The sequence below is a fragment of the Oncorhynchus gorbuscha genome, linkage group LG05 (assembly GCF_021184085.1).
Source record: "Oncorhynchus gorbuscha isolate QuinsamMale2020 ecotype Even-year linkage group LG05, OgorEven_v1.0, whole genome shotgun sequence".
NCBI lineage: Eukaryota > Metazoa > Chordata > Actinopteri > Salmoniformes > Salmonidae > Oncorhynchus > Oncorhynchus gorbuscha.
This window is the reverse complement of record NC_060177.1, coordinates 20,945,138-20,963,127: the sequence shown is the minus strand read 5'-3', so window position 1 is coordinate 20,963,127 and position 17,990 is coordinate 20,945,138. Positions and strand designations below refer to the sequence as shown.

Below are 17,990 nucleotides of genomic sequence, written 5' to 3'. Positions count from 1 at the left end.
TCACACACTGAGAAAGGCGCTGGTCCATCAATGCGATGACATGAACATAATAATTATGAAATAACACATATGGAATCACATAGTAACCAAAAAGTGTTAAACAAATCAAAATATATTTCATATTTGAGTTTCTTCAAAGTAGCCACCCTTTGACTTAATGGCAGCTCTGCACACTCTTGGCATTCTCTCAACCAGCTAAACCTGGAATGCATTTCCAACAGTCTTGAAGGAGTTCCCACATATGCACACACACACACACACACACACACACACACACACACACACACACACACACACACACACACACACACACACACACACACACACACACACACACACACACACACACACACACACACACACACACACACACACACACACACACACACACTGATTTTTACATCACAAAAACACACACAGTGCTGTCAGTTGTCTAATTTGCGTGGCACTGTGATGAGCACTCCTTCCTGATGACCTCAGGCATCATCACCATGGTCCCATTTAGCTATGCTGACTGAGGTTAGGACCTGGTGGAAAGTAGCTGAGATGGGGTGAAGGATCCACTTTGATGCAACAATGCAGAGAAAGTGATTATGAGTTATCTTCCTGAAGGATACAATGCTTCACTACTGAGAGATGAGATAGTTAGAGCCCTAGGGGTGCTGGGGCACCTGCCAATTTTGGTGGTGTTTTTTTAAACAAATTACTTTTTATTTTTTGTCTCTTTTCCTATTCTCTTCTCCCATGTGGCGCACCGCTCTAAGGCACTGTATCTCAGTGCTAGAGGCTTCACTACAAACCCTGGTTCGATTCCTGGCTGTATCACAACTGGCTGTGATTGGGAGTCCCATAGGGCAGCGCAGAATTGGCCTAGCGTGGTCTGGGTTAGGGTTTGCCCAAGCAGTCATTGTAAATAAGAATTTGTACTTATTAACTGACTTGCCTAGTTAAATGAAGGTTAAATAAAAATACAATTGTAACTGTAAATAAAATCAACTGCCTATCCAAATTAGATAATTGATCATAAACTTAAGAAACTTGAAAAAAAGTCCCCTCCCCTGCCTTTCTGCCACTGTGAGTGGGCAGATCATTGCGGTACATGTTTTGTTTTTTGTTGGGGGGAGGGGTGCCCTTTTTTTCACTTTGAGCACCTGCCCCACCAGAGGTCTGTTCTGTGCACAGCCCTGGAACATATACTCCATCATTACCTTGCACATTACCATAGATAGTCTACTATATGTGACTGGCAACACGATCCTAGGCTCATTGTAATTTTTCACTAAAACGTTTATTGTATACAGTTTATAACAGTACAGACTTGGAGCATCAAAATGGTGTATCACACACCGCAATTGGAGAAAGTAATGCTGCTATGAAAGTTGATATACTTGTTTAACCACTTTTGAGAAAAGCACTTCAAAGTTTTTGATGTGATTTTAACATTTGCTAGTGAGCTCCTCTTTGTTTATGGCTATTCAGCATCATTCACACCCTCTTAAGCCTTAGCCCCACCGATCTCTTTAAGAATTCAAATGTAACACCTGGGAGTCACCATGACATTGTCCTCCAGAAAGTAGTCTCTCACAACTTTCTGCCACTGAGCTTTATCGATATCACCAGTGAAATTCAGGGCAGCAATGTTGTTGAGAGCTTTAGCAACCCTTTTGCAGTTGTCCAAACCTATATATTGTTCCAAAACTCTATGGTAGAAAAGATTATCTATTTACTGACCAGGGGAACACCCATTCCTTTTTCTTTTTTACACAGAAGCTTGTGATGTGACACAACGATAAGGACTCATCTCTCGACATTTCCGCCCCCTCCACTATCTCAGCCAATCATGGCTAGCCTGGAAGAATCCTGTATTTCTCCCGACATGCCATTTTTTTCAAACGGCTCCCTTTTGAAGTAGGAAGCAGTCACATACAGTATGTGCAGGCAAAATCTGAGAAGAAACATAATGAAGGGTGGGCTAAGTGAAATGAGATATGTGGGTTAATGACCCCTATTTTCCTTTGTCGGATTTCAAGACTACTGTAGGTACTGACATATCTGCCCAACAGTATGAACCTCATATTGCCCCACAACTGTCAGGATCATACAACAGAGTCTCTCATTATGCTCAGTGTCATGACAATGATCTGATACTATGCTCCAGGTTGAAGAAACGTCCTTCTCACCAGCACCAGAACTACAGTAAGACAGAACAAAGTCATCCTAAGAGAAATCCTCTTTGAAAAAGTGGACATCCATTCGCTCCACGCACCAGGTAACTCCTCTAATTCCTCCCCAACTGTCAGCTCAGTGAGCTGGCTAGCATTTATTTCTGTTTTCTCCACGTTAAGACACTCTTTCTTGGGTCGGTCTTCACTATCAGATGTCTCCTGACGACTTCTTTCTCTCACAAATGAAACACAATTGAGCTCTATTTTAACAAATCTAACACTGGCAAATCTAAGTGCATTCGGTAGCGCTATAGGTTCAGTTGTGTGTCCAAAATATTTTTGCTGTGATCACTATCACAATCACTTGCTGGCGTTGGTGCGAAAGGGCTGTGGTTTTTTTGCCTTGGAATCAACTCCAATTTCAATGTTCGTCCGTTATAGCTTGGATACGAGAAACTAAATAACAAAATGAAGACCTATCTTTGCTAAACACATTAACCTGAACCCATATGCAGTCCACATTGTTCTAAGTAATTGCTTGGCTTCAAAAGCATTCACAATTATATAGGGTCTAGGTTTACTGTAAATTGCATTATGGCTAAGCAGGGATATGCCACATTTTGTCAATAAGCAAGATTAAATGAATTTTTGATAAGGCCTAAAAAAATAAAAATTATAATCAAATTCTAAACAAAACGAAATAACAACTTGTTTTAAATAGGCTATGTCTGTCACGAATCCCGCCGAAGATGGTGCCTCTTCCTGTTCGGGCGGCGCTCGGCGGTCGTCGTCGCTGGCCTACTAGCTTCCACCGATCCCCTTTCCTGTTTCATTTAGTTGTGTCTGATTAGTTGCACCTGTTTTGTGTTTAGGTTTTGATTGTGGGTGTTATGCAGGTGAGTGAGGACCCAAAAGCGACTTAACAGAAACTGAGTTTATTAATGTCCAAACAGGGAAAACATAAATCCTCAATCTTTACAGGAGATGTCCAAACAGGGAAAACATAAATCCTCTAGTTGTAGAGGAGAATTGCAGGACTAGCGGCAACAGACTGCAGGTCCCTTCGGGTAGGCGCGGGCCGTAGAGGACAGAGACACCTGCTCACACGCAGCATCTGATGAAGAGGCAGAACACGACAGGACGGAACAAGGGCAAAGCAAACAAGAATCCGACAAGGACAGAAGCAGAAACAGAGAGAGAAATAGAGACCTAATCAGAGGGCAAAAGAGGGGACAGGTGTGAGAGAGCAAACGAGGTCTTTTAGGAGAATGGGGAACAGCTGGGAGCAGGAACGGAACGATAGAGAGACAGAGAGATAGAGAGAGAGAAAGAAACCTAACACGACCAGCAGGGGGAAACGAAGAGAAGAGAAAGCACAGGGACAAGACATGACAATACATGACAGTGGGCTATTTAAACCCAGTAGGCCCGCCGGCTTTTGTGCGGGCTTGTTTTTCTGTTTATGATGTGTGATTATTTTGTGGTATTTATTTTTGTGGTCAGTTTCGTCCTGTTATTTGGACCCGAGTCTTGACGCGCCCTTGTGTGTGTAGTGTGACCGTCTCTCTGGGTCTTTGGAAAATAAAAATCCACATCTTGTGAACTACCCTGCTCTCTGCGCCTGACTTCTCTACCCACTACTTATAGAAGCCGTGACAATGTCACACTTACAGGCACCATCATTTCTCCCCATGGCCATATAATATCAAAACAATGCAGACTATGGAGGGTTTTACGGAACATCGTAACTTTTCACAGTAGCTGGACAAAGATCCAATATAAAGAGAAAGGGAGGATGTCCATTCACTGTTAGGCCGATTTGGGAGAAGTATATGTTTTATGAACATAATCGGAACCATCTTACAGATCAGGTCCCATTTACACATCTCCAGAAGTTGCATTGCAGGCACGCCGCCATGGACATTGTAACCATTAAACCACGCAGGTGAATCATTCTAATAAGATTGGTTGTAATAAAATGAAACGAAAAACCAGCAATCATATTTTTTAAACAACAACAATAAATCAATGCAAAATCTCCAGGATATAAAAGACACATATTGCTGTTGAACCTTATAGTCGGCCTAAGGGAGGGCTTGGGTTTTGAACATATTAAACGGAAAACAAGCAATTGTTTCAGGTACAGATAACTTCTGAATACAAGGTTCACCGGTATTCTCCAAGGTTCTCATCTCTCTATTCATGATGGGCATTGACACAGCCTACAACATGATTTGTGTTTTTTAAAACATGTCCAAACTGGACCTGCATGGCTAACATAATGTGGTCTTGCCTACAATGCATAGATGAAAGGGAAATGTCAGCTCACTGTTTGAATCCTCTCAAATTTAATATTTGAATAAAGCTCTGGTAATGAAGATTGTTTTCCAAGCGGTCTCAGGAGCCAAAGCCTTTATCGAGTCTTGACTACTTCGCAATTGCATTGGGCAGGACTATGCCTCGTTTGAGACGAGGTGGGGCTATGTTTGGTTTCTAACCAAATAAAATGAAACAAATATATATATTCATGTTTTTTTCTGTTTCTAAATACGAAGTATATGCAGGCACCAAAAGCACATTAGGTTACTCTTGTCTGTCACGGCTGGATAGGCTGCGTTTCTGCTGTCAAAATTCATGCCATAACCAACTGCGTTAATGCTAAAACCAGCGTTTGGTTGGTCTTACATATCTCTACAAGTGCTGCCTGAAATGAGCACTTTGTATCATGTTTTTAAGGACACACCTAAAATATTTCCACTCCTCTCATCAGAGCACAAGTGAGCTGGTATAAGACAGGTAAATTGCAGAACCCGGCCTTAGGGTTGGAAAATGCCAGTGCTCCAGTTTTTACATGACAAAATTGCAAACGAACGCAGGTTTGACACTAGAGCCGCCTTAACGCCAGCCGAAAATAAAGATTATTGTCTCTATTTCAGATGAAGCGACTCACTGACAGCTTACTGTGGCTCATCTTGAAAAAATGTATATGAGGCATTCACCCAGAGGACAGTACTGTAAAAATGGCTAATCTGAAATTAATATCCTGCTATAGTTATAATTTACCATTTATCTTAGTAAATCTAACAAGGTTTAAGCAGAACAAACATTCCCCTAAAAGCCGGAAACAGGAAGTGATTAAACAGGATGTGTTGACTGACCGTGGAGACGTACTGGATGTCCCGGCAAAGCTTTGTCTCTGCAGGGAAGTCCACCAGATCCAGGAAGTTGTCCACCACCACCTGGCCGATGATATCATGGCGCGAGAAGCGATCAAAGTCGTAGACACTGAAGTGCAGCTTGCGTGTCGGCAGCTCAGCGTACTCCACGGGGAACAGGAATACTTCATCGAACACGGGGTTGAGTGTCTTGCGGTGAACCTTGGTCTGGTGCTTGGTCTGCCGGTCCGGTAGTAGGTAGATCTTGACGTAGGGATCCGAGGTGCCCAATAAATCCTTGGCGGGGAGATCCTGCGCCTTGTGGATCTTGACGATTAGTTGCTCCAAGTCACAGTCAAACTTGAGAATGAAGTGTAGGCGTCCACAGCCTCCGCCCCGCCGGCCCCCCTCATCCCCTTCCAGGGAGCGCTGCTTGTAAAGCTCTGGTTTGAGACGGCCCAGACCCAGGCCCATCCCAGTCAGAGAGTCCTGTCTCTGGAACTGGGCCACGTTAAAGTCCGGGTTGGACCTGTTTACGGATAATCTACGAATTGAGTTAGACCTGTGCAGAGGACAGACAGAAAGAAACACATTACCATCGTCAGCATAGGTGAGAGGAGATACACAGAGAGACAGAAAATGTGCATTTGATAGAACAATAGAGTACCTGAATAATATAGATGAAGGATTTCTGTAAATATGAACATTACGGCTCAAGCAACAATTGACAAAAATAACAAATTCTCTCTACTCGGTTTTTCAAGAGGGATGAGTTGTGGGTAACTGTTACATGCTGAGCAGTGGATAGACTTTCCTTCAAACACAAACAGCTAAAGTGAAACTCATTGATACAAAGACTGTCTGGGGTTAGAATTACTCACAGAACATTGTTTTCTGTAGAGGACGTGACTCCACAAGACTCAGTGGGATAGCTGCCCTACAGCTGCTGGGTTGCTATGTCTGAGCTTCTGTTCAATGTTCTAAACCTGGTTAATGCTAGAACTTCCCAACTGCCTCTTTTGTGTCACACGGGGCTTTAACTTCTTCGGGATAGGGGGCAGTATTCGGAAGTTTGGATGACTGAGGTGCCCAAAGTAAACTGCCTGTTACTCAGGCCCAGAAGCTAGGATATGCATATGCATTGGTAGTATTGGATAGAAAACACAGTTTCCAAAACTTACAATAATGTATGTGAGTATAACAGAACTGATATGGCAGGCAAAAACCTGAGGAGAATCCATGCAGATTTTCTTTGAGCTCACCACTCATTGAAATCGCTGTCTATGGGAATATCAATGGAATACCTCCCAGATTGCAGTTCCGGAGTGAGTCATGGTGTGAGTCATGGTTTCTACCTAAGTGTGGATGAAGTTTACAATGTTCTGAAAGTGAAATTAAGAATCTGGAGACATTTTCTTCAAATTAATGAATGGGCTCTCAAGGGTGTATTTTACTCGTGGAAAATATTGTGCAAACCAAATTTGCGAACAATTATGATGTCTTTACTTCAGGAGGACAGTACAAATATTTGTACAGTTGGGGTAAATTCTAATTTAACTACAAATTCCAATTAAATTAGTAAATTCACTCATGGTGGAGAATTGACATTGAATTACATTTAAATATAAAAAAATCTTCAAGTTATGGAATTGGAATTAGACTGTACTTGTTTAATTTGAATGGAATTGCAATTGTAAAAAAATTTAATCTTTGGAATTTAATTGGAATTCAATATTTTTACGTTTACCCAGTTAAAGGACTGAACACAAATAGTATAACAAATTTACTGTAGATTTTATTTGTAATAATTTGAACCTTGAATATTTCCAGTATAGCTAGGCTGTCTGAACGGTGACATGATCAGCCTGAAGGCCTGAAGGAATTGAATTTGAATTAGAATTTGTGGAATTCTTGGAATTTAAACCTAACATTGGACAATTCAGAGGAATGGGAATTATCTCTGAATTGAAAGATTGACCTGGAATTTGGCTTTAATTTAATTGAATTTATAATAAATTTGTGGAATCAACCCCAATCCTGGTGGAATGTGATACTCATGGACTGGCGGTGTACTGTATTGAAAACTTTACTCCTACTGTGATAACCATTGTGGTGAACTAATTAAATACTATGTATTGTGAAAGCAAAGTAGCAGTATTAGCAGCAGTCTTATTGTAAATGGAGCTTGGTATAGTAAGTACTACAGTATGCAAGCACAGTACATAGCACAATAGCGACTGCATCATAGTAGAGGACTGTGATATAGTACTCACCCAATCTCTGTGTGTATAGACATTGACCGGACGTAGGGTGAGGGCTCAGTGGTCTGCCTCTGCGTACGAGGGTTGGTGTGGACCCCGTTCTCGCGGCCTTTACTCTGAGACTCCAGGGGGATGTCTGGAGACGTGTGGCTAATCTTCATGGCCGCCTCTGGGATGGGAATGATGGCCGCTATGGGGGGCGGTGATACGGGGGTCACTGGCCCCGTCACTGTCCCAGACGCCACAGGGACAATGGAGCAGCGATGTGACTCACGGCGGTTGAGGGCGGGGACGGGGGGGTCGACGGCCGTGTAGACTGACTCCCTGGCTGGGACGTAGGGTTGTAAAGGTGCCATGGGGGAATCGTGGTGCCCATGGGTGGGCGCCTTGATGCTGGGGGAGGGGCCACGCTCCCTCCATGGGATCCAGCAGAGCTTCCAGGAGACGAAGATTGAGACCCCGAACAGGGCCAGGCCACAGGCTGTCACCACCAGGGACAGCAGGCTCACGGACACATCTACAGAATGCAGGAAGGGGGGGTAAACAGGGAGAGAGGGAGGAAAGAAAGGGAGACAGTTATTAGGGTCATTTTACTGTTATAAGGAGCTGAGAGGCACAGTGAGACAAACAAAGCTCAATGACACATGTACAAGACAAAGGCTTGGGAGAGAATTAATCATCATCACCACATCAACATTTTCCAAGATGCAGTCGGATGTCTGTTTTGTCCTGTCCCGTCTTGTCCTGTGTAAATAATAGTTTTTCTAATTTTTTCGTATATATATTTATTATATATTTTAATCTCACTTTCATCTAAGGACTGAATATACTCTCCTGCAACCCGTCTCACCCAATGTGGTACAGATCTGCTATTTTATATTTTAGAATCGGAACCCACATTAGAAGCTAGCCAGCTAACTAGCTACTAGTTAGTAGTCAGTTAGCCACTGCTAGCGGTCTTCACTGTTAACTCGGACACCAGCCAGCCTCAGCTCGGTAAATACCTGCCAGTCCGCACAGCGTGATATCAAGTCAGAGCAAATCTTACTGCTTTTTCTCAACCACATCTCCATATTCCTATTGCAAGCTCTGGACCTTTACACCGGATCAACGCAGCTAGCTAGCTGCAATCCGAGTGGGTACTCCTGGCTAACGTCTCTGTCCCGAAGCAAGCACCAGTTATCCTTGAGCTAGCCTCGAGCTAGGCCCATCTCCAGGCTAGCCGAAAAGGTCCACCAGCTATTTATTAGGCTACAATAACTATTTTTGGCCTTGGCCCTTTATTGCCGACACAGAGCCTCGCCGATCCATCACGACTGGTCTGCCGGCGTAATCGTTCAAGGTGGTCTCAACAGGCTTTTCCGTTGCAATGTCGCCGAAGATCCATCTGCTGGCCACGGCCCGCTAGCTTTCTGAATCCCAATGTGTCTCCAGCTCGCCTAGCGTAGCAGAGACTACCGAATGGCCCCAACTCACCTATTGCTGCTCATTGGACCCTATGATCACTCGGTTACTCAAGCCTCTGCCTAATGTCAATATGCCTTGTCTACTGCTGTTTAGGTTAGTTATTATTGTTTTATATCACTATAGAGCCTCAGCCCCACCCTAAATGCCTTAGATAGCTCTTTGTCGCACCCTCCACACATGCTGAGACCTCACCTGGCTTAAAAATCTCTTTGGGGTACTTCGCAATTTCCGCCTAAAGACCCTAATCTAACTGCCTGTAGCTCAGGCCCAGAGGCAAGGATATGCATATTCTTGGTATCATTTGAAAGGAAACACTCGGAGTTTTGTGGAAATGTGAATTGAATGTAGGAGAATATAACACAATAGATCTGGTAGAAGATAATACAAGGAAATAAACATATGTTTTCTGTTTTTTATTGTTGCTGCATCATCTTTCAAATGACCAAGAACAGCCAAACATAGAAATAGGATGCTGGGGATGGTTTGAATGAAGAAAATAAGATGGCAACAATAGCTGAGCAAAGTTATAGACAGATAACTTCAACAATGAGTGAGCTACATGACATTGAGCATGAAGTCACCCAGGTGTCCCACACAAATGTACCCAAAAGTACCCAAGTGGCCGAATTGGTACAGTGATACATTTTGAAGGAAAGAACTATATACAAAATACATAAATGCTATTCTAACACAGCCCACCCCCCAAAGAAAAAAATATATATATATGAAAAAATAAATAATAATAATAATAAGGGTATACAAGGGTAACTATTTACACATTTTCTATTTACAATATTGTGAAGACCCTCAGTCCTCTACACAATATTGTGCTGCTGGTGCCATGGCCCATAGCAGTCTCTTTCTGCTGTAAAGCAGAGGCTTACTGAACAGGTGGTGCAGGTGATGGGGCATTTCCTGTGACAAAGGGCACAACGACGTCTCCCTACTGTGCCCCTTTTGCCCTGTGGCACATTCATGCCTGCAGGTGAACACCACTGGCTGGAGCAGAAGGTGCTGCAGTGGACTTGCTGTAGCTAGCAAGCTAATAATATAATAATAATAATAATAATAATAATAATATATGCCATTTAGCAGACGCTTTTATCCAAAGCGACTTACAGTCATGTGTGCATACATTCTACGTATGGATGGTCCTGGAGATTGAACCCACTACCCTGGCGTTACAAGCGCCATGCTCTACCAACTGAGCTACAGAGGACCAAGCTCCTGGATGAGCAGCTCCCTGAAGGCTTGCTGTGAGATGGGGGGCTGTCCACAGCTCTTGGCCATTTCCTTCTGGAGGATGAAGGAATTCACCACAGCAATGTCAATGAAATGATAGAAAAAATGTTTTGTACCATTTCATGGTCTTGTGAAGAACATTGTAGTATCCTATCAGCGCATCTGACAGGTCCACACCTCCCATGCTCTTGTTGTAGTCCTTCACAGCAGCTGGAATGGGGACATTTTTTGTGGTGACGTGACGACGTGATCTCCACTGAAGGACTTGTGAATACTGGAGCACATGACCACCTCTCTGGTATCCATCCACTTCACAAACAGCCGGCCATCTTCACGGATCCATTGCATGGTACCCCACTCAGCCCGCTTAGGCATGTCGTTCACTTTTGTCTTTGGAAATCCCACCCTGTTGGTACAAATGGTCGGCTTGTGGCACACCTCCCACTTCCTCAGCTCTGTAAACAGGGTAAGGCTTGTGTAGAAGTTGTCCACAAACAGTAGCTCTTCCCCAGCAGTTGAAAATCCAATAACTCCATAACAGAATCATAACTCCATTACCGGTAGCAAAACTGTTTTTCCTCTCATAAACAAAACAATTGTAAGTGTAGGCACACACAGAATCAACCAAAACAATCAGCTTGTAACCCCATTTGGTTGGTTTGTTGCGCATGTATTGTTTGAGGCTGATTCTGGCCTTTGTGGCTACCATCCTCTCATCGGTGGACAGGTTCTGGGCGGGCTGAAAATAAGTCTTGCAGGCATCAACGATGATGGGGTAGAGAGGTTTTATTTTACAGAGCCTATCAAACCTTGGTGTGCCTCTCTTCTTGTCATTCTCCCCATCAACTTCTGGGTCACTGATATGAAGCACCCGTGAGATAGTCAGGAACCTTTTACAAGACATGGCAGTCATGGGGAAAAGCAGTTGATAGAGAGCTGACATTTTCCAGTAGTCCCTTAGAGTTTTCAACTTCACCAGCCCCATGTAAATGACCATTGAAAGGTAGCAAAAAAGGTCTTCCATGCCTCTTTCTTTCCTGCCTGCTTCTTAGCCCCGTACTTATTGGTGTTCGACACCAGGGAATCAACAACTGACGAGGTGAAAAACAGTTGAAAAAGTTGAAGGGGGCTGTACTTTGCAGTCATGTCTAGTTGAGGTCCTGGCTGCCTTTTGTGTCTAAAAACTGGTGGATTTGGTTCCACATCATCTTCTAACACAGAGTGCCAACGACCTTCTGGCCCTCTGTCTGCAGGTTTCTCTCTTCCCCACCTCCGCTTCTTTGTCACTGACTTCCCAACTCTAGATGGCCAGGTAGGTGTGGAGCCGGACACAGCGGGGGTCCGGCTGGATGAACCAGCTTCAGAGGGAGATAGACACCTAGACATTGGCGGCTCATAATCAGAATCACTGCTACTGTGAAAGATTGAAAAAATCAGTAACAATACTTTCACGTATGAGACCTGTATCAACACGTAAAATAAACAGATATATACAGAGTACAGGGAACATAATCACTATGGTGAAGTGCTGTTCCATTCCAAGTTTATGTCAAATTCATTTTTAAAATATATCACACACACACAGTATTGCCAATGTGTACTTTACACATTTCATTACAGATTACATCTTTATATATTGCAAATAAAATAAGAAAATCAACAAAAAAATCTCAAATGAATAATATTTCATATTAATTTCAAACAATGACATTAGCATTAGAATTTACCAATCTAGCATGGCATCCTCGCTGTGCAGAAACTTCCGCCTGGGAGTTAAAATTAGCAAGACTAGCTTCGCTGAAAGATTCATCTTCCTGAAGAAACTCTGTCTCGCTGTCTCGATAAATTTCCTCTATAATTTGGGTTAAATCTGTATACCTAGACTTTGTTTTAGCTTTTCCTGATTTATTCGCCATAATTTAAATATATAAACTTGTTGAAAATGCTGTTGAATATGTACTGCTATGCGTAACACTCGTGGCTCCGTCAAGTAGGATTTGCAATGGCAAATGAACCTCTTTAACGCCAGAGTTTACGACAAAGGCTGGTCTTCGAAAGTATATGTAACGGCTGTCGTCGGTGGAAGAAGGAGAGGACGAAAGCCCAGCGTGGTTAGTGATCATCTTTTTAATAAGAAACTGAACACTTCAAAAATACAAAACAACTGTAACGGCGTTCTTCGCTTGTCGAAAGAGAGTCGGACCGAAATGCAGCGTGGTTGTTACTCATGTTCTTTAATGAAGAAACGACGATACGTGAAATAACTTAATAAATACAAAAACAACAAACGGAACGTGAAACCTAATACAACCTATCTGGTGAACACTACACAGAGACAGGAACAATCACCTACGAAATACAAAGTGAAACGCCGGCTACCTAAATATGGTTCCCAATCAGAGACAACGAGAATCACCTGACTCTGATTGAGAACCGCCTCAGGCAGCCAACCTAAGCTAGACCCCTACTCGGCTGCAATCCCAATGCCTACAAAACCCCAATACGAAACACAACATATAAACCCATGTCACACCCTGGCCTGACCAAATATATAACAAAAACACAAAACACTATGACCAAGGCGTGACAACAACAATGTGACAACCGAAACAGTTCTATCTGGTGCAGACATACAAAGACTGAAAATAGAAAATATAGAAAAACTAACATAGACTGCCCACCTCAACTCACGTCCTGACCATACTAAAGAAAGAGAAAACAAAGGAATAAAGGTCAGGACGTGACAGTATAACCATTACATATTCCTGTTTACCTCAGCTAATTGGCTATCTTCCAAGCTAGAGTTCAAGATGATCGGTGGTCATTGGGCCAAAATACAGTCAATCAACGATAGACCTGTCCTACCATGGGTACGCAATGAGGTCATTGATTGGTGTCTTCAAAACGGTTTGTTTCGGTCAATATGTCCCGGGAAAAGAACCATCATGTATGGTTGTGTTAGTAACAACCAGAGGATTGCAATGAAACCAACCATGACTGGATAAACGTTTGTTTAGTGTGTAATTATCACGAACGCTTCGTCCAAAGTTGAATGAGACGGAAATCACGACGCAACCGGTTTACAAATGTTTCGTGTTAGGCTATAAAAATTGATTTTATCAAACAAAACAAACATTCACTGTGTAGATAGGACACTTGGCATTGCCACCAGAGGAAGATCTTCAATGGTAAGTGATTTATTTTATTGTTATTTCTGACTTTCGTAACGCTAATGCTTGGTTGAAAAATGCTAGTAATACTTGTGTGTGTGTGTGGGGCGCCGTCCTCAGAAAATTGCATGTTTGATTTTGCAGTAAACCTTTTTGAAATCTGACACAGCGGCTGGATTAATAAGACGTTCATCTTTTCAATGATGTAAGATACATGTATTTACAAGAATGTATAATACAATGAATGGTGTATTTAAAATGTTAGCTCTCTGCAGTTTTACCGGATGTTGGCCTGGTGGGACATGAGCATCTCCCCTACTCTAGACAGGTTAACTGGTGCCTCCAGAGATGCAACCGCTCTCATTTTCACTCAATGCCCAGCTTTACCTCCACTGTACTCACCTTCCACCATACCCTTGTCTGTACATTATGCCCTGAATCTATTCTACCACACACAGAATTCTGCTCCTTCAATTCTCTGTCCCCAACGCACTAAACGACCGGTTCTTATAGCCTTTAGCCGTAACCGTATCCTACTCCACCTCTGTTCCTCTGGTGATGTAGAGGTTAACTCACGCCATGTTGCACCCAGCACCACACCTATTCCCAAGGTGATCTCATTTGTTGACTTCTGTAACTGTAAAAGCCTTGGTTTCATACATGTTAACATCAGAAGTCCCCCCCTAACTTTGTTTTATTCACTACTTTAGCACACTCCGCCAACCCTAATGTCCTAGCCGTGTCTGAATCCTGACTTAGGAAGGTCACCAAAAATTCTGAAATATCCATCCACAACTACAACATTTTCAGACAAGATAGATATGCCAAGGTGGCAGAGTTGTAATCTACTGCAGCGATGGCCTGCAGAGTTCTGTCATACTATCGAGGTCTGTGCCCAAATAATTCAAGCTTCTACTTTTAAAAATACACCTTTCAAGAAATAAGCCTCTCACCGTTGCCGCTTGTTATAGACCCCCCTCAGCCCCCAGCTGTACCCTGGACACGATATGTGAATTGATTCCCCCCCCATCTATCTTCAGCACTCGTACTGTTAGGTGACCTAAACTGGAATATGCTTAACACCCCAGCCATCATACAATCTAAGCTCAATCTCCCTCAATCTCACACAAATTATCAAGGAACCTACCAGGTACAACCCTAAATCTGTAGCCATGGGCACCCTCATAGATATCATCCTGACCAATTTACCCTCTAAATACACGTGCTGTCTTCAACCATAACGGGTCTGCGGATGGGTCTGCGGTCAAATGACCACCCCTCGTCACTGTCAAATGCTCCCTTAAACATTTCAGCGAGCAGGCCTTTCTAATCGACCTGGCCGGGTATCCTGGAAGGATATTGACCTCATCCCATCAGTAGAGTATGCCAGGTTGCTCTTTAAAAGTGTTTTCCTCACCATCTTAAATAAGCATGCCCCATTCAAAAAATGTAGAACTTTTAAATATATAGATATAGCCCTTGGTCCATCCTAGACTTGACTGCCCTTGACCAGCACAAATAATCCTGTGGTGTACTACATTAGCATCGAATAGCCTCCACGATATGTAACTTTTCAGGGAAGTCAGGAACCAATACACACTGTCGGCTAGGAAAGCTAAGGCTAACTTTTTCAAAAAGAAATTTAACTCCTGTAGCACTAATTCCAAAAAGTTTTGGGACACTGTAAAGTCCATGGAGAATAAGAGCACCTCCTGTCAGCTGCCCACTGCACTGAGGCTAGGAAACACTGCCACCACCGATAAATCTACGACAGGCATTTCTTCACGGCTGGCCATGTTTTGGCTGGCCATGTTTTCCACCTGGAAACCCCTGCCCGGGCCAACAGCTCAACACCTCCTGCAGAAATGTAAAGTTAGTTCAGGGCCATCGATGTGTCTGCTTGGGGGGGAATATATACGGCTGTGAATATAATCAAAGATAATTCCCTTGGTAGATAATGCGGCCGACACATGATTATGAGGAATTCTAAGTCAGGTGAACAGAAGGACTTGAGTTCCTGCATGCTTTTGTGATCACACCACATTTCGTTAATCATAAGGCATATGCCCCCGCCCCTCTTCTTACCAGAAAGATGTTTATTTCTGTCGGCGCGATGCGTGAAGAAACCAGCTGGCTGCACCGATTCTGTTAGCGTCTCTCGAGTGAGCCATGTTTCCGTGAAGCAAAGAACGTTACAGTCTCTGATGTCTCTCTGGAATGCTACCCTTGCACGGATTCCATCAACCTTGTTGTCAAGAGACTGGGCATTGGTGAGTAGTATGCTAGGGAGTGGTGCGTGATGTGCCCGTCTCCGGAGCCTGACCAGAAGACCGCTTCGTTTGTCTCTTTTACGACGTCGTTGGTTTGGGTCGCAGGCTGGGATCCATTCCATTGTCCTGGGTGGAAGGCAGAACACAGGATCTGCTTCACGAAAGTCATATTCCTGTTCGTTGTCACGCCCTGGCAATAGCTTTCGTTGTTTGTTGCTATGTTATGTATGGTCAGGGTGTGATATGAGTGGGCATTCTATGTTGTATGTCTAGTTTGTATGTTTCGGTGTGTTTGGCCTGATATGGTCCTCAATCAGAGGCAGGTGTTAGCCGTTGTCTCTGATTGGGAACCATATTTAGGTAGCTTGTTTTGTATTATGGGTTGTGGGTGATTCTTCCTGTTTCCTGTGTTCCTGTGTGTGTGTTCACGTTACGGCACTGGTTCGTCTTCGTTCATTTTGTTGGTTTATTGTTTTTGTTCACTTTTAAAGTATTCTATTAAGATGGATAATCATCACGCTGCATTTTGGTCCTCTTCTCTTTCGCCCGACGAAGAACGTTACAGTCGTACTGATGGTGAGTTGACGTTGCTCTTATATTCAGTAGTTCTTTCCGACTGTATGTAATGAAACCTAAGATTACCTGGGGTACCAATGTAAGAAAAAACACATAAAAAACGCAATACTGTTTAGTTTCCCAGGAACGCGAAGCGAGGCGGCCATCTCTGTCGGCGCCCGAAGTAGCCTGTTCAACCTTTCTTTCTGAGATCCCCAAAGATTGGAAAGCTGCCACGGTCATCCCCCTCTTCAAAGGGGAAGACATTCTAGACCCAAACTGTTATAGACCTACAGTATATCTATCCGGCCCAGCCATTCAAAAATCTTCGGAAGACAAGTTAACAAACATGTCACCGACCATTTCGTACCTTCTCCACTATGCAATCTGGTTTCCGAGCTGGTCATGGGTGCACCTCAGCCACGCTCAAGGTCCTAAACAATACCAGAACTGCTTTCGATAAAAGACAGTACTGTGCAGCCGTCTTCATTGACCTGGCCAAGGCTTTCGACTCTGTCAATCACTGCATTCTTATCGACAGACTCAACAGCCTTGGTTTCTCAAATGACTGACTCGCCTGGTTCACCAACTACTTCTGAGATAGAGTTCAGTGTATCAAATCGGAGGGCCTGTTGTCCGGTCCTCCGGCAGTGTCTATGGGGGTGCCACAGGGCAATCTTTTCTCTGTATATTTCAATGATGACGTTCTTGCAGGTGGTGATTCTCTGATCCACCTCTGCGCAGACAACACCATTCTGTATACATCCGGCCCTTCTTTGGAGACGGTGTTAACAAACCTCCAACCGAGCTTCAATGCCATACAACACTAATTCCATGGCCTCCAACTGATTTTAAATGCGAGTAAAACTAAATGCATGCTCTTCAACCGATCACTGCCCGCACCCTCCCGCCCGACTAGCATCACTACTCTGGACGGTTCTGACTTAGAATGTGTGGACAATTACAAATACCTAGCTGTTTGGTTAGACTGTAAACTCTCCTTCCAGACTCACATTAAGCTGCAGGGGCAGTATTGAGTGGCTTGGATGAATAAGGTGCCCAGAGGTGCCCAGAGTAAATGGCCTGCTCCTCAGTCCCAGTTGCTAATATATGCATATTATTAATACATTTGGATAGAAAACACTCTGAAGTTTCTAAAACTGTTTGAATGATGTCTGTAACAGAACAGGCAAAAACCTGAGAGAAAAAAATGCAGGCAAAAACCTGAGAAAAAAATTCAAACAGGAAATGGGAAATCTGAGGTTTGTCGTTTTTGAACCCTTCTGAGCCCTATCAAATACACAGTGGGATATGGTTCAAGTTGCACTTCCTAGAGCTTCCACTAGATGTCAACCATCTTTAGAAACTTGAATGAGGCTTCTACTGTGATGTGGGGTCGGATGAGAGCTCTTTGAGTCAGTGGTCTGGCAGAGAGCCAGGTCCTGGTCACGCACATTTCACATGAGAGCGACCTGCGTTCCATGGCTTTTCTACAGACAATGGAATTCTCCGGTTGGAACGTTATTGAAGTTTTATGATAAAAACATCCTAAAGATTGATTCCATACATCGTTTGAAATGTTTCTACGACCTGTAATATAACTTTTTGAACTTTTCGTCCGACTTTCGGCTGGACCTGCACGAGCGTTTGGATTTGTGTACTAATCGCCCTAACAAAAGTAGCTACTTGGCATAAATAATGGACA

General features: G+C 43.4%; 1 protein-coding gene across 1 annotated transcript in view; it reads right to left on the bottom strand.

The window, feature by feature from the left end:
- The window catches only part of LOC124035031 (synaptotagmin-9-like), a 53,249-nt gene that overhangs the window by 17,492 nt on the left and 17,767 nt on the right, over positions 1-17,990 (bottom strand). Inside the window, exons 2-3 of the mRNA XM_046348435.1 lie at positions 7,594-8,098; positions 5,324-5,882 (exon numbers count right to left, since the gene is read on the bottom strand). Coding sequence (XP_046204391.1) covers positions 5,324-5,882; positions 7,594-8,098 — 1,064 coding nt within the window. The remainder of the gene's footprint in view (positions 1-5,323; positions 5,883-7,593; positions 8,099-17,990) is intronic.